At 40.9% G+C, this 22,971-nt stretch overlaps 1 protein-coding gene across 1 annotated transcript; it reads right to left on the bottom strand.

Moving 5' to 3' along the window:
- Positions 1-2,079: 2,079 nt before the first annotated feature.
- Positions 2,080-18,716, bottom strand: LOC133536637 (homeobox protein goosecoid-2). The gene is made up of 3 exons (XM_061877257.1): positions 18,444-18,716; positions 3,301-3,542; positions 2,080-2,157 (listed from the first exon to the last, which is right to left on the bottom strand). The coding sequence occupies exons 1-3, from the start codon at positions 18,682-18,684 to the stop codon at positions 2,080-2,082; spliced, it is 561 nt and encodes a 186-aa protein (XP_061733241.1). The 5' UTR covers positions 18,685-18,716.
- Positions 18,717-22,971: the final 4,255 nt, after the last annotated feature.

Here is a 22,971-nt window from a genome sequence, read left to right as displayed (position 1 = left end):
CTAGACTCCAAACATCCCAGAACAAGATAGTCCGGTTACTGTTAGACCTCCAACCCCAGATCACACCTCACTCCAACCCACTTCTCCAAAGTGGGCTGGCTCAGGGTGGAGGACAGAGTAAAACAACTTGCACCGAGCCTAGTCTATAAAATCCGCTACACCTCCTTGATACCGAAGTACATGTCAAACTACTTCCTTAACCACCATAACCACAACACCAGGGGGAGCTCCACAAACCACGTTAAACCCAGATTCCAATCCAACAAAGGTCTTAACTCATTCTCTTTCTATGCCACATCAATGTGGAATGCACTCCCAACAGGTATAAAAGTAAGTGCATCTCCATCCTCCTTCAAAACCGCTCCAAAACAACACCTCCAGGCAACTTCAACCCTTTACTAATACCCTCCTCCATTCACATCCCATCTCCCAGGATTATAAACAACTCAAATGTACTTCTAATGTATATACTTGTTCTCATGCTATCTGAACTCACTATGTTCTCTGCTGGCTGTACATATCCTACTAAGTAAGACCTACACTGTTTCAATGTCCACATTTCTCTGCTGATGCAATTGTTGATGACTGAAGTTCTGATATCAACCAAAGCTCCTCATCCCACCCCCCGGATTGTAAATAATGTAAATAATTCAATGTACATACTATGATGATTAACCTGTGTGATGACTGTATTATGCTGATAGTATATATTTGTACCATGAATTGAACTATGCAATCTACTAATGAAAGTTTCAATCAATCAATCAAAGAGTCCCCCAAAGTCCTGTGGGGAGTGATCAGAGAGTACGGGGTATCGGACTGTCTGATTGTGGCGGTCCTCTCCCTGTATGATCAGTGTCAGAGCTTGGTAAGTTAAACCCGCTTCCAGTGAGGGTTGGACTCCGCCAAGGCTGCCCTTTGTCACCGATTCTGTTCATAACATTTATGGACAGAATTTCTAGGCGCAGTCAGGTCGTTGAGGCGATCCGGTTTGGTGTCTGCAGGATTAGGTCTCTGCTTTTTGCAGATGACGTGGTCCTGATGGCTTCATCTAGCCAGGATCTTCAGCTCTCACTGGATAAGTTCGTAGCAGAGTGTGAAGCAACTGGGATGGGAATCAGAACCTTCAAGTCGAGTCCATGGTTCTCGCCCAGAAAAGGGTGGAGTGCCATGACCCAGGAGATCTTGACCCAAGTGGAGGAGTTCAAGTACCGGTACTTAGGAGTCTTGTTCACGAGTGAGGGAAGAGTGGATCGTGAGATCGACAGGCGGATCGGTGCGGCGTCTTCAGTAATGCGGACGCTGCATGGATCCGTTGTGGTGAAGATGGAGCTGGGCTGGAAGGCAAAGCTCTCAGTTTACCGGTCGATCTATGTTCCCATCCTCACCTATGGTCATGAGCTTTGGGTTATGACCGAAAGGACATGATCACGGGTACAAGCAGCCAAATTGAGTTTGGGTCTCTCCCTTAGGGTGAGAAGTTCTGTCATCCAGGAGAAACTCAGAGTAAAGCCACTGCTCTTCCACATGGAGAGGAGCCAAATGAGTTGGTTCGGGCATCTGGTCAGGATGCCACCTGAACGCCTCCCTAGGGAGGTGTTTAGGGCACGTCCGACCGGCAGGTGGCCACGGGGAAGACCCAGGACACGTTGGGAAGACTATGTCTCCCGGCTGGCCTGGGAACGCCTCGGGATCCCCCGGGAGGAGCTGGATGAAGTGGCTGGGGAGAGGGAAGTCTGGGCTTCCCTGCTTAGGCTGCTGCCCCCGCGACCCGACCTCGGATAAGCGGAGGAACTTGCATGGATGGATGGTTGGAATTTCTGTGGACTGAGACTAACTCTGGCTTTGAGATCAGACACATTGATATTATATAAAATATTCCACAGCTTTTGTCAATGAAAACAATGGGCATGACTGAGTACTAGAAGTCGTAGTTCACACAAAAACACATTTTCCTGACACATAGTACAAACCATTTTATGAAGTGACACCAAAACTTGATTTGACTCACACACAAAATACAGTTTGAATGGTACAAAGCATTTAAAATGATTTCGCTACACAGGATGCGTATACATTTTAACTTTCCACATTCCCCACATTAAACGAGAGTCTTCTCTGGCGCCTCCACTTGGCTCTCCGGTTTTTGAACCAAACCTACAGAGGAAAAAACATAAATTGATTACATTTTCTTTACAGTCATGGTCCACGGCAGGGCTGCTTAACCTTTTTGACCTGGGGGCCCAACTTTTCGGGGCCCACTTAAACATTAACACTGAATTAGTAATCTTACTCTTGATTTAATGATATTCAATCATTATTTCTCTCCAACTTACACCTTACAACCTTGTCAAATGCCATTTTTCTATCGCTTTTTCCCTTTGGGTCGTGGGGGGCGCTGGAGCCTATCTCAGTTACAATTGGGCGGAAGGCTGTCTACACCCTGGACAAGTCGCTACCTTATCACAGTCTATTTATATTATTTATATTATATCTCTTTTATTATTTCTAATTTTATAGGTCCTCCCGTGTGGTTGTGGGATTTTTGCTCACCATTCTCATGATCATTTTGACCCCACGGGATGAGATCTTGCGTGGAGTTTCAGATCGAGGGAGATTATCAGTGGTCTTGTATGTCTTCCATTTTCTGATAATTGCTCCCACAGTTGATTTTTTCACACCAAGCTGCTTGTTTATTGTTGATGAACTCTTCCCAGTCTGGTGCCGGTCTACAATTATTTTCCCGGTGTCCTTCGACAGCTCTTTGGTCTTGGCCACAGTGGAGTTTGGAGTCTGACTGTTTGAGGCTGTGGACAGGTGTCTTTTATACAGATAACAAGATCAAACAGGTTCCATTAATACAGGTAACGAGTGGAGGACAGGAGAGCTTCTTAAAGAAGAAGTTACAGGTCTGTGAGAGCCAGAGATCTTCCTTGTTTGAAGTGACCAAATACTTATTTTCCACCATACATTCTTTAAAATTCCTACAATGTGAATTCCTGGATTTTTTTTTCACATTCTGTCTCTCACCTCTGTCATCATTTTAAGTGGGAGAACTTGCACAATCGGTGGCTGACTAAATCATTTTTTTGCCCCACTGTATATATGTTGTTTTTCCTTCTTTATTATGCATTTTCGGCCGGTGCGACGTATACTCCGGAGCGGCTTATAATCCGAAAAATACTGTAACTGGGATCTCAGTCATCACAATTTTACTGTAAAGATCACAGCCATTTCATTTAAAAAGGGTTATAAAATACTACTAAACTCCAACCCCTTATTACTATTGAGTCGACTTACCTCAACCCTTTCCTCTCTCAGGTGAGTGCGCTGTGCTAGTTTCTCCCGCGTGTTGACGTCCGGGTACTGGTTCTGCAGGAAGAGCTCCTCCAGCGCGTCCAGCTGCTCCTCGGTGAAGATGGTGCGGTGTCGCCTGGTTCTCCTCTGCGCCTCCACAGGTGATGTGACTTCTAGGCCAGCCTCTTCTAGCGCGCTTGCGTCCGAGTGTGCCGCTGCGTTGTTCCATCCGTAGCGACAACACCCTGCTGGGAGGGAAGATGTGCGGTATAACTAAAAAAATGTAAATCAGTCGTTCTGGAAGACACATGCTCTGTACTTTCACTGTTAAAGGCCTACTGAAAGCCACTACTAGCGACCACGCAGTCTGATAGTTTATATATCAATGATGAAATATTAACATTGCAACACTTGCCAATACGGCCTTTTTAGTTGACTAAATTGCAACTTTAAATTTTGCGTGAATTACTTGTCAAAGATCCTCTATATGATCTGCTGATCCGCCTCCGCTTGGGATGGTTTCCTGCTGGCTCCGCTGTGAACGGGACTCTCGCTGCTGTGTTGGATCCGCTTTGGACTGGACTCTCGCGACTGTGTTGGATCCATTATGGATTGAACTTTCACAGTATCATGTTAGACCCGCTCGACATCCATTGCTTTCCTCCTCTCCAAGGTTCTCATAGTCATCATTGTCACCGACGTCCCACTGGGTGTGAGTTTTCCTTGCCCTTATGTGGGCCTACCGAGGATGTCGTGGTGGTTTGTGCAGCCCTTTGAGACACTAGTGATTTAGGGCTATATAAGTAAACATTGATTGATTGATTGATGAAGGGGTAGTTCTGGTGTTTTGGGTAATCTACTAGAAAAACGCTTGTCAAAGATCCTCTATGACAGGAGAACTGCTGTTTTAGGGGTGTATTGCAAAACACTAGTCAAAGATCCCCCAAATGACAGGAGAGCTCTGCTTTGTTTAAGGATTTACTAGAATAAAAATGATTGTCAAAGATCCTTTATAACAGAAGAATTGTTTTTTTTTGTATAGCTCTCTTGCTAAATAACTTGTCAAAGATCCTCTATATGAAGGGAGAGTTCTGGTGTTTTGGGTAATCTACTAGAAAAATGCTTGCAAAGATCCCCTATAACAGGAGAACTGCTGTTTTAGGGGTGTATTGCAAAACACTAGTCAAAGATCCTCTATATGACAGGAGAGCTCTGCCTTGTTTAAGGATTTACCAGGAAAACAATTATTTTCAAAGATCCTTTATAACAGAAGAACTGCTTTTTTTTTTTTTTTACAGCTCTCTTGCTAAATTACTTGTCAAAGATCCTCTATATGAAGGAGATGTTCTGTTGTTTTGGGTAATCTACTAGAAAAATGCCTCTCAAAGATCCTCTTGCAAAATGACTAGTCAAGGATCGTCTGTATGAAAGGAGATTTCTTTGGTTTTCAGGGATCTACTAGAAAAACACTAGTCAAAGATCAAATATATGACAGAAGAGCTCTGCTGTGTTTAAAGATCTACTAAAAAAATGATTGTCAAAGATCTTCTGTAATTGGAGGACTTCTCTTTTTAAGCTCCTGCAAAATGACTAGTCAAAGATCCTCTATAAGACAGGAGAGCTAAGGATCTACTAGAAAATGATCGTCAAAGATCCTGTATAATAGTAAGACTGTTCTTTTTAAGGATCTATTGCAAAATGACTAATCTAAGATCGTTGTTGCGATCTGTGACTCAGATCTTCACATGTTTATTTTTCCATCTTTGTTTCATTCTCTTCTGACCCACTTACTTCCTGTTTAGTCCGTTACCATGGTTACACATTGATTTCACCTGCTCCTCGTTTTCTACACACCTGGTTCTCCTTGATTTCTCCCTATATAAGCTTTCCTCTTTTCTTTGTTCAGTCTCGGATCCTAATTTGCCCACGCGCAACAGTGACGACTCTCGACCTTCATCTTTGTATGTATATTCTCGCTAGCTTTTACGCTAAGCCATTTGTTTATTCCAGCTCACATGCTGAGGAATTGTTTTTCTGTTTTTGGTTTGCCTTCTCTTTACAGCAGTGTTTTTGTTCCTAGCCTTTTATTATTTAATAAATCCATTTATAACTTACCTTGTTGTGTTCATCGCTTCGACGCATCCCCGGAAGAACCAATCCGGCATTACAATGCCACACAAGCGTCACAGTAGGATCCGAGCATCAAAATGTTTTTCCGCGTCGAAACCACGGGAGGAACCCTTCGACTTGGGTTTGTGGTTGGAGCTCGTGGCTTGGGAGCAGGAAAGACTTGACTGTGGGCCTGAAGTCCCCTCCGAAGCCGTTCGCGCTGCCCCGAAGAGGCGGGGGGTCCAGTGGACAGGTCCCCCGCACGGCAGTAATTATCCAGCACCACTTCATCCTTCCTACGAACACAGCAAAATTCACCCCGACCAGGATTCACCTTCCACTACCGGTAATCCAGCTTGTTTTTTTTCCCCTGACTCTAGCAGTCACGACATTTGGGGTACGCCCACCGGTGACGCAACACCGCCCCCTGTTGTTGACATTTTTTTCAGAAGATTTTTATATTGTGGACAGTACTTTTCATTCCCAACCTTTTTCGAATACCAATAACATTTATGATAAAATACGTAATTATCAGGATATTTTTTCTCATTATTCTAGTCAACCTCAGTCACCTAGTTTTTCTTCAACTCCACCTGTAAAACCTCATTCCCAGCCCAAGTCCAAGGTTTTTTCTCCCTTTTCAAAGAGACACTCTGGACAATATAGAGGGGAGGAGTCTGCCCGCCTCCAAACCTCCCACCACCCTCCCTTATGGTCAGTCCCTGACCACAGGGAACGGGTCTGGGATTCCCGTCTGGAGGGGGGGGCTATGGCCTATAGCTGTGTTGCGGAGGTAGCGCAGACGCTACCATTTCTTAAAACTGTCAAACCGCAACCTCCTATGAGGCCACCCTTACCTGTTTTTCGGCCCGTTAAACCGCTAGCTCCTCCTAGACCTCCTCCACCTGTGTTTCCCCCGGCCAAGTCTCAACGGCCTTGTAGACCTCCTCCACCTGTTTTTCCCCTGGCCAAGTCTCAACGGCCTTGTAGACCTCCTCCACCTGTTTTTCCCCCGGCCAAGTCTCAACGGCCTTGTAGACCTCCTCCACCGGTGTTCGGACTCGCGAGGTCATTACCTCCAGCACATCCTCCACCACCGGTGTTCTGCACTGCTCCCAGTCTGGTTCTCACACCAGCACATGACTCTCGCCTGGTTTTCAAGCCAGAATTAGACTCCCACCTGGTTCTCACACCAGCCTCCGACCCAGAACTGGTTCTCATACCAGTTACAGACTTTAGCCTGGAGCCCACTCCAGTACCAGCTCCAGAGCTGGAGCCTACTCCAGTACCAGCTCCACGCCGCCAAGCGCCGGTACCAGCTCCGCGCCGCCAAGCACCGCCGACGACGGGGCTGGAGCCCACACCAGCGTCGACGACGGGGCTGGAACCTTCTCCTGTGTCGACAGGGCTGGAGTCCACTCCAGTGCCAGCTCCTCGACAAGCGCCGGTACCAGTTCCACGCCGCCAAGCACTGCCGACGAAGAAGCTGGAGCCCACACCGGCGCCGACGATGAGGCTGGAGCTCACACCAGTCACGACTCCTGCGGCTCCCAGGCCGCCTCCGACGACTCCTGCGGCTCCCAGGCCGCCTCCGACGACTCCTGCGGCTCCCAGGCCGCCCCCGACGACTCCTGCGGCTCCCAGGCCGCCCCCGACGACTCCTGCGGCTCCCAGGCCGCCTCCGACGACTCCTGCGGCTCCCAGGCCGCCTCCGACGACTCCTGCGGCTCCCAGGCCGCCTCCGACGACTCCTGCGGCTCCCAGGCCGCCTCCGACGACTCCTGCGGCTCCCAGGCCGCCTCCGACGACTCCTGCGGCTCCCAGGCCGCCTCCGACGCCTTCTTTGGCTGCAGTCCCCGCACCCTCGTCTGCTGCTTCCAAGCCTGCTGGGTTTTCGGTGCTGAGGCGTCGTCCGCCACGTCGACCACGGGAGTGGCCTCTGCGAGGTCATCCTCCTCGCCAGACACTCCCTCCTCCATGTCGGCCACGGATGTGGCCGTGCCCGGGTCGTCCGCCTCGCCGGGCACCTCATCCTGCGAGGCGGCCACTAATGTGGCCTTTTCGAGGTCGCCCGCCAAAACTTTTTTGGCAGCGGCGTTCCATCCGCCGCCGCCACTTGACTTGTCCTCGGTGGATTCGGGGACACACGACTTGGCGACCCTCCACCGTGGCCTCCCTCCGCCCTCCCTTCGTTTGTGGACTCTGTTTTTGGGGAGGGGGTTCAAGTTGTTTCTTATTTGTTTTTGTTTTCTTTGAGACATCTGGAATCTGTCTTTTTGGGGGGGGGAATACTGTTGCGATCTGTGACTCAGATCTTCACATGTTTATTTTTCCATCTTTGTTTCATTCTCTTCTGACCCACTTACTTCCTGTTTAGTCCGTTACCATGGTTACACATTGATTTCACCTGCTCCTCGTTTTCTACACACCTGGTTCTCCTTGATTTCTCCCTATATAAGCTTTCCTCTTTTCTTTGTTCAGTCTCGGATCCTAATTTGCCCACGCGCAACAGTGACGACTCTCGACCTTCATCTTTGTATGTATATTCTCGCTAGCTTTTACGCTAAGCCATTTGTTTATTCCAGCTCACATGCTGAGGAATTGTTTTTCTGTTTTTGGTTTGCCTTCTCTTTACAGCAGTGTTTTTGTTCCTAGCCTTTTATTATTTAATAAATCCATTTATAACTTACCTTGTTGTGTTCATCGCTTCGACGCATCCCCGGAAGAACCAATCCGGCATTACAATGCCACACAAGCGTCACAATCGTCTATGTAAAAGGAGAGTTATTTTGTTTTTAGGGATGTACCAGAAAAATACTAGTCAAAGATCCCCTATATGACAGAGGAGCTTTTTTGTGAAAAAAAAAAAGATCCTCTATAATTGAAGTACTGCTCTTTTTAAGCTCTCTTGCAAAATGACTAGTCAAAGATCCTCTATATGAAGGGAGAGTTCTGTTGTTTTTAGGGATCTACTCGAAAATGCCTGTCAGAGATCCTCTATAACAGGTGAACTGCTGTTTTAGGGATGTATTGCAAAAACACTAATCAAAGATCCTCTATATGACAGACAGCTCTGTTGTGTTTAAGGATCTAATAGAAAACAATGATTGTCAAAGATCCTTTATGACATGAAGACTGTTACTAATCAAAGATTCTCTATATGAAGGGAGAGTTCTGTTGTTTTGGGGAATCTACTAGAAAAACGCTTGTCAAAGATCCTCTATAACAGGTGAACTGCTGTTTTAGGGATATATTGCAAAAACACTAGTCAAAGATCCTCTATAAGACAGGAGAGCTGTGCTGTGTTTAAGGATGTACTAGAAAAAATGATTGTCAAAGATCCTGTATAATAGTAAGACTGTTCTTTTTAAGGATCTATTGCAAAATGACCAGTCTAAGATCGTCTATGTAAAAGGAGACTTATTTTGTTTTTAGGGATCTACTAGAAAACAAAGATTGTCAAAGATCCCCTATAACAGGAAGACTGTTAATAGTCAAAGATCCTCTACATGAAGGGAGACTTCTGTTGTTTTGGGGAATCTACTAGAAAAACGCTTGTCAAAGATCCTCTATAACAGGGGAACTGCTGTTTTACGGAGATATTGCAAACACACTAGTCAAAGATCCTCTATAAGACAGGAGAGCTCTGCTGTGTTTAAGGATCTCCTAGAAAAAATGATTGTCAAAGATCCTGTATAATAGTAAGACTGTTCTTTTTAAGGATCTATTGCAAAATGACTAGTCTAAGATTGTCTATGTAAAAGGAGTTATTTTGTTTTTACGGATCTACCAGAAAAATACTAGTCAAAGATCCCCTATATGACAGAGGAGCTTTTTGTGAAGAAAAAAATAATCCTCTATAATTGAAGTACTGCTCTTTTTAAGATCTCTTGCAAAATGACTAGTCAAAGATCCTCTATATGAAGGGAGAGTTCTGTTGTTTTTAGGGATCTACTCGAAAAATGCCTGTCAGAGATCCTCTATAACAGGTGAACTGCTGTTTTAGGGATGTATTGCAAAAACCCTTGTCAAAGGTCCTCTACATAACAGACAGCTCTGTTGTATTTAAGGATCTATTAGAAAACAATGATTGTCAAAGATCCTTTATGACATGAAGACTGTTACTAATCAAAGATTCTCTATATGAAGGGAGAGTTCTGTTGTTTTGGGGAATCTACTAGAAAAATGCTTGTCAAAGATCCTCTATAACAGGAGAACTGCTGTTTTAGGGACATATTGCAAAAACACTAGTCAAAGATCCTCTATAAGACAGGAGAGCTTTGCTGTGTTTAAGGATCTACTAGAAAATGATCGTCAAAGATCCTGTATAATAGTAAGACTGTTCTTTTTAAGGATCTATTGCAAAATGACTAGTCTAAGATAGTCTATGTAAAAGGAGAGTTATTTTGTTTTTACGGATCTACTGGAAAAATACTAGTCAAAGATCCCCTTTATGACAGAGGAGCTTTGTTGTGAAAAAAAAAAATGCTCATCTATAATTGAAGTACTGCTCTTTTTAAGCTCTCTTGCAAAATGACTAGTCAAAGATCCTCTATGTGAAGGGAGAGTTATGTTGTTTTTAGGGATCTACTCGAAAAATGACTGTCAGAGATCCTCTATAACAGGTGAACTGCTGTTTTAGGGATGTATTGCAAAAACCCTTGTCAAAGATCCTCTATATAACAGACAGCTCTGTTGTATTTAAGGATCTATTAGAAAACAATGATTGTCAAAGATCCTTTATGACATGAAGACTGTTACTAATCAAAGATTCTTTATATGAAGGGAGAGTTCTGTTGTTTTGGGGAATCTACTAGAAAAACGCTTGTCAAAGATCCTCTATAACAGGTGAACTGCTGTTTTAGGGATATATTGCAAAAACACTAGTCAAAGATCCTCTATAAGACAGGAGAGCTTTGCTGTGTTTAAGGATCTACTAGAAAATGATCGTCAAAGATCCTGTATAATAGTAAGACTGTTCTTTTTAAGGATCTATTGCAAAATGACTAGTCTAAGATTGTCTATGTAAAAGGAGTTATTTTGTTTTTACGGATCTACCAGAAAAATACTAGTCAGAGATCCCCTATATGACAGAGGAGCTTTTTGTGAAGAAAAAAATAATCCTCTATAATTGAAGTACTGCTCTTTTTAAGCTCTCTTGCAAAATGACTAGTCAAAGATCCTCTATATGAAGGGAGAGTTCTGTTGTTTTTAGGGATCTACTCGAAAAATGCCTGTCAGAGATCCTCTATAACAGGTTAACTGCTGTTTTAGGGATGTATTGCAAAAACACTAATCAAAGATCCTCTATATAACAGACAGCTCTGTTGTGTTTAAGGATCTATTAAAAAACAATGATTGTCAAAGATCCTTTATGACATGAAGACTGTTACTAATCAAAGATTCTCTATATGAAGGGAGAGTTCTGTTGTTTTGGAGAATCTACTAGAAAAACGCTTGTCAAAGATCCTCTATAACAGGAGAACTGCTGTTTTAGGGATATATTGCAAACACACTAGTCAAAGATCCTCTATAAGACAGGAGAGCTGTGCTGTGTTTAAGGATCTACTAGAAAAAATGATTGTCAAAGATCCTGTATAATAGTAAGACTGTTCTTTTTAAGGATCTATTGCAAAATGACTAGTCTAAGATCGTCTATGTAAAAGGAGAGTTATTTTGTTTGTAGGGATCTACTAGAAAACAAAGATTGTCAAAGATCCCCTATAACAGGAAGACTGTTAATAGTCAAAGATCCTCTAAATGAACGGAGAGTTCTGTTGTTTTGGGGAATCTACTAGAAAAATGCTTGTCAAAGATCCTCTATAAAAGGTGAACTGCTGTTTTAGGGATATATTGCTAAAACACTAGTCAAAGATCCTCTATAAGACAGGAGAGCTGTGCTGTGTTTAAGGACCTACTAGAAAAAATGATTGTCAAAGATCCTGTATAATAGTAAGACTATTCTTTTTAAGGATCTATTGCAAAATTACTAGTCTAAGATAGTCTATGTAAAAGGAGAGTTATTTTGTTTTTACGGATCTACTAGAAATATACTAGTCAAAGATCCCCTATATGACAGAGGAGCTTTTTTGTGAAAAAAAATGATCCTCTATAATAGAAGTACTGCTCTTTTTAAGCTCTCTTGCAAAATGACTAGTCAAAGATCCTCTATATGAAGGGAGAGTTCTGTTGTTTTTAAGGATCTACTCGAAAAATGCCTGTCAGAGATCCTCTATAACAGGTTAACTGCTGTTTTAGGGATGTATTGCAAAAACACTTGTCAAAGATCCTCTATATAACAGACAGCTCTGTTGTGTTTAAGGATCTATTAGAAAACAATGATTGTCAAAGATCCTTTATGACATGAAGACTGTTACTAATCAAAGATTCTCTATATGAAGGGAGAGTTCTGTTGTTTTGGGGAATCTACTAGAAAAACGCTTGTCAAAGATTCTCCATAACAGGAGAACTGCTGTTTTAGGGACATATTGCAAAAACACTAGTCAAAGATCCTCTATAAGACAGGAGAGCTGTGCTGTGTTTAAGGATCTACTAGAAAAAATGATTGTCAAAGATCCTGTATAATAGTAAGACTGTTCTTTTTAAGGATCTATTGCAAAATGACTAGTCTAAGATCGTCTATGTAAAAGGAGAGTTATTTTGTTTTTAGGGATCTACTAGAAAACAAAGATTGTCAAAGATCCCCTATAACAGGAAGACTGTTAATAGTCAAAGATCCTCTAAATGAACGGAGAGTTCTGTTGTTTTGGGGAATCTACTAGAAAAATGCTTGTCAAAGATCCTCTATAAAAGGTGAACTGCTGTTTTAGGGATATATTGCTAAAACACTAGTCAAAGATCCTCTATAAGACAGGAGAGCTGTGCTGTGTTTAAGGACCTACTAGAAAAAATGATTGTCAAAGATCCTGTATAATAGTAAGACTATTCTTTTTAAGGATCTATTGCAAAATTACTAGTCTAAGATAGTCTATGTAAAAGGAGAGTTATTTTGTTTTTACGGATCTACTAGAAATATACTAGTCAAAGATCCCCTATATGACAGAGGAGCTTTTTTGTGAAAAAAAATGATCCTCTATAATAGAAGTACTGCTCTTTTTAAGCTCTCTTGCAAAATGACTAGTCAAAGATCCTCTATATGAAGGGAGAGTTCTGTTGTTTTTAAGGATCTACTCGAAAAATGCCTGTCAGAGATCCTCTATAACAGGTTAACTGCTGTTTTAGGGATGTATTGCAAAAACACTTGTCAAAGATCCTCTATATAACAGACAGCTCTGTTGTATTTAAGGATCTATTAGAAAACAATGATTGTCAAAGATCCTTTATGACATGAAGACTGTTACTAATCAAAGATTCTTTATATGAAGGGAGAGTTCTGTTGTTTTGGGGAATCTACTAGAAAAACGCTTGTCAAAGATCCTCTATAACAGGTGAACTGCTGTTTTAGGGATATATTGCAAAAACACTAGTCAAAGATCCTCTATAAGACAGGAGAGCTTTGCTGTGTTTAAGGATCTACTAGAAAATGATCGTCAAAGATCCTGTATAATAGTAAGACTGTTCTTTTTAAGGATCTATTGCAAAATGACTAGTCTAAGATTGTCTATGTAAAAGGAGTTATTTTGTTTTTAGGGATCTACTAGAAAAATACTAGTCAGAGATCCCCTATATGACAGAGGAGCTTTTTGTGAAGAAAAAAATAATCCTCTATAATTGAAGTACTGCTCTTTTTAAGCTCTCTTGCAAAATGACTAGTCAAAGATCCTCTATATGAAGGGAGAGTTCTGTTGTTTTTAGGGATCTACTCGAAAAATGCCTGTCAGAGATCCTCTATAACAGGTTAACTGCTGTTTTAGGGATGTATTGCAAAAACACTAATCAAAGATCCTCTATATAACAGACAGCTCTGTTGTGTTTAAGGATCTATTAAAAAACAATGATTGTCAAAGATCCTTTATGACATGAAGACTGTTACTAATCAAAGATTCTCTATATGAAGGGAGAGTTCTGTTGTTTTGGAGAATCTACTAGAAAAACGCTTGTCAAAGATCCTCTATAACAGGAGAACTGCTGTTTTAGGGATATATTGCAAACACACTAGTCAAAGATCCTCTATAAGACAGGAGAGCTGTGCTGTGTTTAAGGATCTACTAGAAAAAATGATTGTCAAAGATCCTGTATAATAGTAAGACTGTTCTTTTTAAGGATCTATTGCAAAATGACTAGTCTAAGATCGTCTATGTAAAAGGAGAGTTATTTTGTTTGTAGGGATCTACTAGAAAACAAAGATTGTCAAAGATCCCCTATAACAGGAAGACTGTTAATAGTCAAAGATCCTCTAAATGAACGGAGAGTTCTGTTGTTTTGGGGAATCTACTAGAAAACTGCTTGTCAAAGATCCTCTATAAAAGGTGAACTGCTGTTTTAGGGATATATTGCTAAAACACTAGTCAAAGATCCCCTATATGACAGAGGAGCTTTTTTGTGAAAAAAAATGATCCTCTATAATAGAAGTACTGCTCTTTTTAAGCTCTCTTGCAAAATGACTAGTCAAAGATCCTCTATATGAAGGGAGAGTTCTGTTGTTTTTAAGGATCTACTCGAAAAATGCCTGTCAGAGATCCTCTATAACAGGTTAACTGCTGTTTTAGGGATGTATTGCAAAAACACTTGTCAAAGATCCTCTATATAACAGACAGCTCTGTTGTGTTTAAGGATCTATTAGAAAACAATGATTGTCAAAGATCCTTTATGACATGAAGACTGTTACTAATCAAAGATTCTCTATATGAAGGGAGAGTTCTGTTGTTTTGGGGAATCTACTAGAAAAACGCTTGTCAAAGATTCTCCATAACAGGAGAACTGCTGTTTTAGGGACATATTGCAAAAACACTAGTCAAAGATCCTCTATAAGACAGGAGAGCTTTGCTGTGTTTAAGGATCTACTAGAAAATGATCGTCAAAGATCCTGTATAATAGTAAGACTGTTCTTTTTAAGGATCTATTGCAAAATGACTAATCTAAGATAGTCTATGTAAAAGGAGAGTTATTTTGTTTTTAGGGATCTACCAGAAAAATACTAGTCAAAGATCCCCTATTTGACAGAGGAGCTTTTTTTGTGAAAAAAAATGATCCTCTATAATTGAAGTACTGCTCTTTTTAAGCTCTCTTGCAAAATGACTAGTCAAAGATCCTCTATATGAAGGGAGATTTCTGTTGTTTTTAGGGATCTACTCGAAAAATGCCTGTCAGAGATCCTCTATAACATGTTAACTGCTGTTTTAGGGATGTATTGCAAAAACACTAATCAAAGATCCTCTATATAACAGACAGCTCTGTTGTGTTTAAGGATCTATTAGAAAACAATGATTGTCAAAGATCCTTTATGACATGAAGACTGTTACTAGTCAAAGATCCTCTATATGAAGGGTGAGTTCTGTTGTTTTGGGGAATCTACTAGAAAAATGCTTGTCAAAGATCCTCTATAACAGGAGAACTGCTGTTTTAGGGACATATTGCAAAAACACTAGTCAAAGATCCTCTATAAGACAGGAGAGCTTTGCTGTGTTTAAGGATCTACTCGAGAAAATGATCGTCAAAGATCCTGTATAATAGTAAGACTGTTCTTTTTAAGGATCTATTGCAAAATGACTAATCTAAGATCGTCTAAGTAAAAGGAGAGTTATTTTGTTTTTAGGGATGTACCAGAAAAATACTAGTCAAAGATCCCCTATATGACAGAGGAGCTTTTTTGTGAAAAAAAGATCCTCTATAATTGAAGTACTGCTCTTTTTAAGCTCTCTTGCAAAATGACTAGTCAAAGATCCTCTATATGAAGGGAGAGTTCTGTTGTTTTTAGGGATCTACTCGAAAAATGCCTGTCAGAGATCCTCTATAACAGGTTAACTGCTGTTTTAGGGATGTATTGCAAAAACACTAATCAAAGATCCTCTATATAACAGAGAGCTCTGTTGTGTTTAAGGATCTACTAGAAAACCAAGATTGTCAAAGATCCCCTATAACAGGAAGACTGTTACTAGTCAAAGATTCTCTATATGAAGGGAGAGTTCTGTTGTTTTGGAGAATCTACTAGAAAAACGCTTGTCAAAGATCCTCTATAACAGGAAAACTGCTGTTTTAGGGATATATTGCAAACACGCTAGTCAAAGATCCTCTATAAGACAGGAGAGCTTTGCTGTGTTTAAGGACCTACTAGAAAAAATGATTGTCAAAGATCCTGTATAATAGTAAGACTATTCTTTTTAAGGATCTATTGCAAAATGACCAGTCTAAGATCGTCTATGTAAAAGGAGAGTTATTTTGTTTTTAGGGATCTACTAGAAAACAAAGATTGTCAAAGATCCCCTATAACAGGAAGACTGTTAATAGTCAAAGATCCTCTAAATGAAGGGAGAGTTCTGTTGTTTTGGGGAATCTACTAGAAAAACGCTTGTCAAAGATCCTCTATAACAGGATAACTGCTGTTTTAGGGACATATAGCAAACACACTGGTCAAAGATCCTCTATAAGACAGGAGAGCTCTGCTGTGTTTAAGGATCTACTCGAAAAAATGATTGTCAAAGATCCTGTATAATAGTAATACTGTTCTTTTTAAGGATCTATTGCAAAATGACTAGTCTAAGATAGTCTATGTAAAAGGAGACTTATTTTGTTTTTACGGATCTACCAGAAAAATACTATTCAAAGATTCCCTATATGACAGAGGAGCTTTTTTGTGAAAAAAAAAAGATCCTCTATAATTGAAGTACTGCTCTTTTTAAGCTCTCTTGCAAAATGACTAGTCAAAGATCCTCTATATGAAGGAGAGTTCTGTTGTTTTTAGGGATCTACTCGAAAAATGCCTGTCAGAGATCCTCTATAACAGGTTAACTGCTGTTTTAGGGATGTATTGCAAAAACACTAATCAAAGATCCTCTATATAACAGACAGCTCTGTTGTGTTTAAGGATCTATTAGAAAACAAAGATTGTCAAAGATCCTTTATGACATGAAGACTGTTACTAATCAAAGATTCTTTATATGAAGGGAGAGTTCTGTTGTTTTGGGGAATATACTAGAAAAACGCTTGTCAAAGATCCTCTATAACAGGAGAACTGCTGTTTTAGGGATATATTGCAAAAACACTAGTCAAAGATCCTCTATAAGACAGGAGAGCTTTGCTGTGTTTAAGGATCTACTAGAAAATGATCGTCAAAGATCCTGTATAATAGTAAGACTGTTCTTTTTAAGGATCTATTGCAAAATGACTAATCTAAGATTGTCTATGTAAAAGGAGAGTTATTTTGTTTTTAGGGATCTACTAGGAAAATACTAGTCAAAGATCCCCTATATGACAGAGGAGCTTTTTTGTGAAAAAAAATGATCCTCTATAATAGAAGTACTGCTCTTTTTAAGCTCTCTTGCAAAATGACTAGTCAAAGATCCTCTATATGAAGGGAGAGTTCTGTTGTTTTTAAGGATCTACTCGAAAAATGCCTGTCAGAGATCCTCTATAACAGGTGAACTGCTGTTTTAGGGATGTATTGCAAAAACACTTGTCAAAGATCCTCTATATAACAGACAGCTCTGTTGTGTTTAAGGATCTATTAGAAAACAATGATTGTCAAAGATCCTTTATGACATGAAGACTGTTACTAATCAAAGATTCTTTATATGAAGGGAGAGTTCTGTTGTTTTGGGGAATCTACTAGAAAAACGCTTGTCAAAGATCCTCTATAACAGGTGAACTGCTGTTTTAGGGATATATTGCAAAAACACTAGTCAAAGATCCTCTATAAGACAGGAGAGCTTTGCTGTGTTTAAGGATCTACTAGAAAATGATCGTCAAAGATCCTGTATAATAGTAAGACTGTTCTTTTTAAGGATCTATTGCAAAATGACTAGTCTAAGATAGTCTATGTAAAAGGAGTTATTTTGTTTTTACGGATCTACCAGAAAAATACTAGTCAAAGATCCCCTATATGACAGAGGAGCTTTTTGTGAAGAAAAAAATAATCCTCTATAATTGAAGTACTGCTCTTTTTAAGCTCTCTTGCAAAATGACTAGTCAAAGATCCTCTATATGAAGGAGAGTTCTGTTGTTTTTAGGGATCTACTCGAAAAATGCCTGTCAGAGATCCTCTATAACAGGTTAACTGCTGTTTTAGGGATGTATTGCAAAAACACTAATCAAATATCCTCTATATAACAGACAGCTCTGTTGTGTTTAAGGATCTATTAAAAAACAATGATTGTCAAAGATCCTTTATGACATGAAGACTGTTACTAATCAAAGATTCTCTATATGAAGGGAGAGTTCTGTTGTTTTGGAGAATCTACTAGAAAAATGCTTGTCAAAGATCCTCTATAACAGGAGAACTGCTGTTTTAGGGACATATTGCAAAAACACTAGTCAAAGATCCTCTATAAGACAGGAGAGCTTTGCTGTGTTTAAGGATCTACTAGAAAATGATCGTCAAAGATCCTGTATAATAGTAAGACTGTTCTTTTTAAGGATCTATTGCAAAATGACTAATCTAAGATTGTCTATGTAAAAGGAGAGTTATTTTGTTTTTAGGGATCTACCAGAAAAATACTAGTCAAAGATCCCCTATATGACAGAGGAGCTTTTTTGTGAAAAAAAAAGATCCTCTATAATTGAAGTACTGCTCTTTTTAAGCTCTCTTGCAAAATGACTAGTCAAAGATCCTCTATATGAAGGGAGAGTTCTGTTGTTTTTAAGGATCTACTCGAAAAATGCCTGTCAGAGATCCTCTATAACAGGTTAACTGCTGTTTTAGGGATGTATTGCAAAAACACTAATCAAAGATCCTCTATATAACAGACAGCTCTGTTATGTTTAAGAATCTACTAGAAAAATGCTTTTCAAAGATCCTCTATAACAAGAGAACTGCTGTTTTTTAAGGATCTCTTGCAAAAACACCAGTCAAAGATCCACTAAATGACAGGACGACATGAGTCAAAGATGTTTTTTTACGACAGGACAGGAGGAGGCGTTACCTTGATGGTGGACGAGGTCCCCACAGCGCGAGCAGAGGCAGCAGCAGCAGCACGAAGACGTCTGATGGACGCAAGACGACGTCTCCTCCTCGGGCGCAAACTCTCGGTACGCGTGAGGATATTTCCTCAAGATGTCTTCAATGCTGAAGGGAAACTTTTGTCTCTCCAGCGCGTCCATGTCGCCCGCCTCCCTGGTCCCACTGGAGCGGCTGCCAGGTGTGGAAGTCAACACCTGCACCATAATCCCCTCAACACTTAATTCCCGGCTAATCTGGGCCGTTTTGTGCGCAGGTGAGAGATTGCCTTAATCTCGCCTTCCTTCCTTTTCTCCCACACAAATCAGATTTTCGGCTGCATAAAATGAGATGTGGATCCGCATTGTTGGCTGGGGGTTTAGACGGGGGGATTGCTCGGTATTTGAAGGACGGATTTAAAGAGAGACTCGCTCATATGTCGCGGACAATGTGAAGACGCGTCTTGCCATCGGTGTCCTTACACAAATCAAAGAAAATTATGGAAAACAAACAAAAATGTGTGAGAGTTTGTCAATCAATCAATCAATCAATCAATGTTTATTTAAATAGCCCCTAATCACAAATGTCTCAAAAAACTGCACAAATCATTACGACTACGACGTCCTCGGAAGAACCCACAAAAGGGCAGGGAGAATTCACATCCAGTGGGACGCCAGTGACAATGCTGACTATGAGAAACCTTGGAGAGGACCTCAGATGTGGGCAACCCCCCCCCCCCCCCCTCTAGGGGACCGAAAGCAATGGATGTCGAGCGGGTCTAACATGATACTGTGAAAGTTCAATCCATAGTGGCTCCAACACAGCCGCGAGAGTTCAGTTCAAGCGGATCCAAGACAGCAGCGAGAGTCCCGTCCACAGGAAACCATCTCAAGCGGAGGCGGATCAGCAGTGTAGAGATGTCCCAGGCGAGCGGTCCATCCTGGGTCCCGACGAGCGGTCCATCCTGGGTCTCGACTCTGGACAGCCAGTACTTCATCCATGGTCATCGGACCGGACCCCCTCCACAAGGGAGGGGGGGACATAGGAGAAAGAAAAGAAGCGGCAGATCAACTGGTCTAAAAAGGAGGTCTATTTAAAGGCTAGAGTATACAGATGAGTTTTAAGGTGAGACTTAAATGCTTCTACTGAGGTGGCATCTCGAACTGTTACCGGGAGGGCATTCCAGAGTACTGGAGCCCGAACGGAAAACGCTCTATAGCCCGCAGACTTTTTTTGGGCTCTAGGAATCACTAATAAGCCGGAGTCTTTTGAACGCAGATTTCTTGCCGGGACATATGGTACAATACAATCGGCAAGATAGGATGGAGCTAGACCGTGTAGTATTTTATACGTAAGTAGTAAAACCTTAAAGTCACATCTTAAGTGCACAGGAAGCCAGTGCAGGTGAGCCAGTACAGGCGTAATGTGATCAAACTTTCTTGTTCTTGTCAAAAGTTTAGGAGCCGCATTTTGTACCAACTGTAATCTTTTAATGCTAGACATGGGGAGACCCGAAAATAATACGTTACAGTAGTCGAGGCGAGACGTAACAAACGCATGGATAATGATCTCAGCGTCTTTAGTGGACAGAATGGAGCGAATTTTAGCGATATTACGGAGATGAAAGAAGGCCGTTTTAGTAACGCTTTTAATGTGTGACTCAAAGGAGAGAGTTGGGTCGAAGATAATACCCAGATTTTTTACCGAGTCGCCTTGTTTTATTATTTGGTTGTCAAATGTTAAAGTTGTATTATTAAATAGAGGTCGGTGTCTAGCAGGACCGATAATCAGCATTTCCGTTTTTTTGGCGTTAAGTTGCAAAAAGTTAGCGGACATCCATTGTTTAATTTCATTAAGACACGCCTCCAGCTGACTACAATCCGGCGTGTTGGTCAGCTTTAGGGGCATGTAGAGTTGGGTGTCATCAGCATAACAGTGAAAGCTAACACCGTATTTGCGTATGATGTCACCTAGCGGCAGCATGTAGATGCTGAAGAGTGCAGGGCCAAGGACCGAACCCTGGGGAACTCCACACGTTACCTTAACATAGTCCGAGGTCACATTGTTATGGGAGACGCACTGCATCCTGTCAGTAAGATAAGAGTTAAACCAAGACAGGGCTAAGTCTGACATACCAATTCGTGTTTTGATACGCTCTAATAAAATATTATGATCGACGGTATCGAAAGCAGCGCTAAGATCGAGGAGCAGCAACATAGATGACGCATCAGAGTCCATCGTTAGCAATAGATCATTAGTCATTTGTCCGTCCTGTCATGACGGACACGCCAATCGCACATTTTCCAGCATCTTAAAGGCCTACTGAAATGAGATAGCAGGTCCATTCTATGTGTCATACTTGATCAGTTCGCGATATTGCCATATTTTTGCTGAAAGGATTTAGTAGAGAACATCGATGATAAAGTTCACAACTTTTGGTCGCTAATAAAAAAGCCTTGCCTTTACCGGAAGTATGTGCGCGTGACGTCACGAGTTGTGGAGCTCCTCACATCTGAACATTGTTTACAATCATGGCCACCAGCAGTAAGAGCAATTCGGACCGAGAAAGCGACAATTTCCCCATTTAATTTGAGCGAGGATGAAAGATTCGTGAATTAGGATATTGATGGTGAAGGACTAGAGAAAAAATTTTTAAAAAAATTAAAATAAGCGACATGACAGAGTCACACGCAAACATGTCTGAAACATCACACACAAACATTACACACAAACATGTCGGAAACATGACACAATCACACACAAACATGTCTGAAATATGACACAATCTCACACAAACATGTCTGAAACATGACACAATCTCACACAAACATGCTTTAAACATCACACAAACATGTCTGAAACATGACTCAATCTCAGAAACATGTCTGAAACATGACACAATCACACATAAACATGTCTGAAACATGACACAATTACACACAAACATGTCTGAAACATGACACAATTACACACAAACATGTCTGAAACATGACACTATCTCACACAAACTTGCCTGAAACATGACACAATCACACACAAACATGTCTGAAGCATGACACACAAACATGTCTGAAACATCACACAATAATACACAAACATATCTGAAACATCAATCTCACACAAACATGTTTGAAACATGACACAATCACACACAAACATGTCTGAAACATGACACAATCACACACAAACATGTCTGAAATATGACACAATCTCACACAAACATGTCTGAAACATGACACAATCTCACAAACATGCTTTAAATATCACACAAACATGTCTGAAACATGACTCAATCTCAGAAACATGTCTGAAACATGACACAATCACACATAAACATGTCTGAAACATGACACAATTACACACAAACATGTCTGAAACATGACACAATCACACACAAACATGTCTGAAACATGACACTATCTCACACAAACATGCCTGAAACATGACACAGTCACACACAAACATGTCTGAAGCATGACACACAAACATGTCCGAAACATGACACAATCTTGTAATTAGACATATTTACGAGGATAATTCTGGAAGAACCCTTATCTGCTTATTGTTTTAATAGTGTTTTAGTGAGATTGTAAAGACATACCTTGAGGTCGGATGGCTGCGGTGAACACGCAGTGTCTCAGAGAGAAGCCGAGGAGCCAGGCTCAGAGCTGCCTTTTTAGACAGCTACTGCATCCACCGATGTCTCCGGTAAGATATATATCACAATTTCCCCATCCAAAAACCTGCTGGTTGACGTAAAGAAAACATGTTCGCTTGACCGCTCTGTGTTAAAGCTTCACAACAAATAAAGAAACACCGGCTGTGCCTCGGAGCTAAAGACAGCTGCAATCCACCACTTTCCACCAACAGCATTCTTCTTTGATGTCTGCATTATTAAATGAACAAATTGCAAAATATTCAGCAACACGGATGTCCAAAATACTGTGTAATTATGCGATTAAAGCAGACGACTTTTAGCCGCTAGTGGTACAGTGCTAATATTTCCTGACAGTCCGTGACGTCACGCGTACGCGTCATCATTCCGCGACGTTTTCAACAAGAAACTCGCGGGAAATTTAAAATTGCAATTTAGTAAACTAAAAAGGCCGTATTGGCATGTGTTGCAATGTTAATATTTCATCATTGATTTATAAACTATCAGACTGCGTGGTCGGTAGTAGCATGCTAACATTAGCATGCTAGCAGTTAACAGGTGTCACATACAAAGTAACATGACTGTAAAGTGTATGGCTGTCTAGTTAGAGGAAAAAAACGTAAAGTTAGCAAAAAAAGTTACCATGTTAATGTTAGTATGCTAATATTAGCATGCTAGCAGTTAACAGCTGTCATTGCAGCAGGCCCATAAGAATAACAAAACGAAAAGAAAAAAAAAGTATTGTGCAAAGGCTGTGAATACTTATGTACAAGTGATTTTTTATTTTTAGTAAATTGGCAAAATTTAGGAATGCACTTTTTACATTGACGTTATGGGGTATTGTCTGTAGAATTTTGAG

The sequence above is a fragment of the Nerophis ophidion genome, linkage group LG17 (assembly GCF_033978795.1).
Source record: "Nerophis ophidion isolate RoL-2023_Sa linkage group LG17, RoL_Noph_v1.0, whole genome shotgun sequence".
Lineage (NCBI taxonomy): Eukaryota > Metazoa > Chordata > Actinopteri > Syngnathiformes > Syngnathidae > Nerophis > Nerophis ophidion.
Note: the sequence above shows the minus strand (reverse complement) of the source record. Positions and strands in the feature narration are given on the sequence as shown.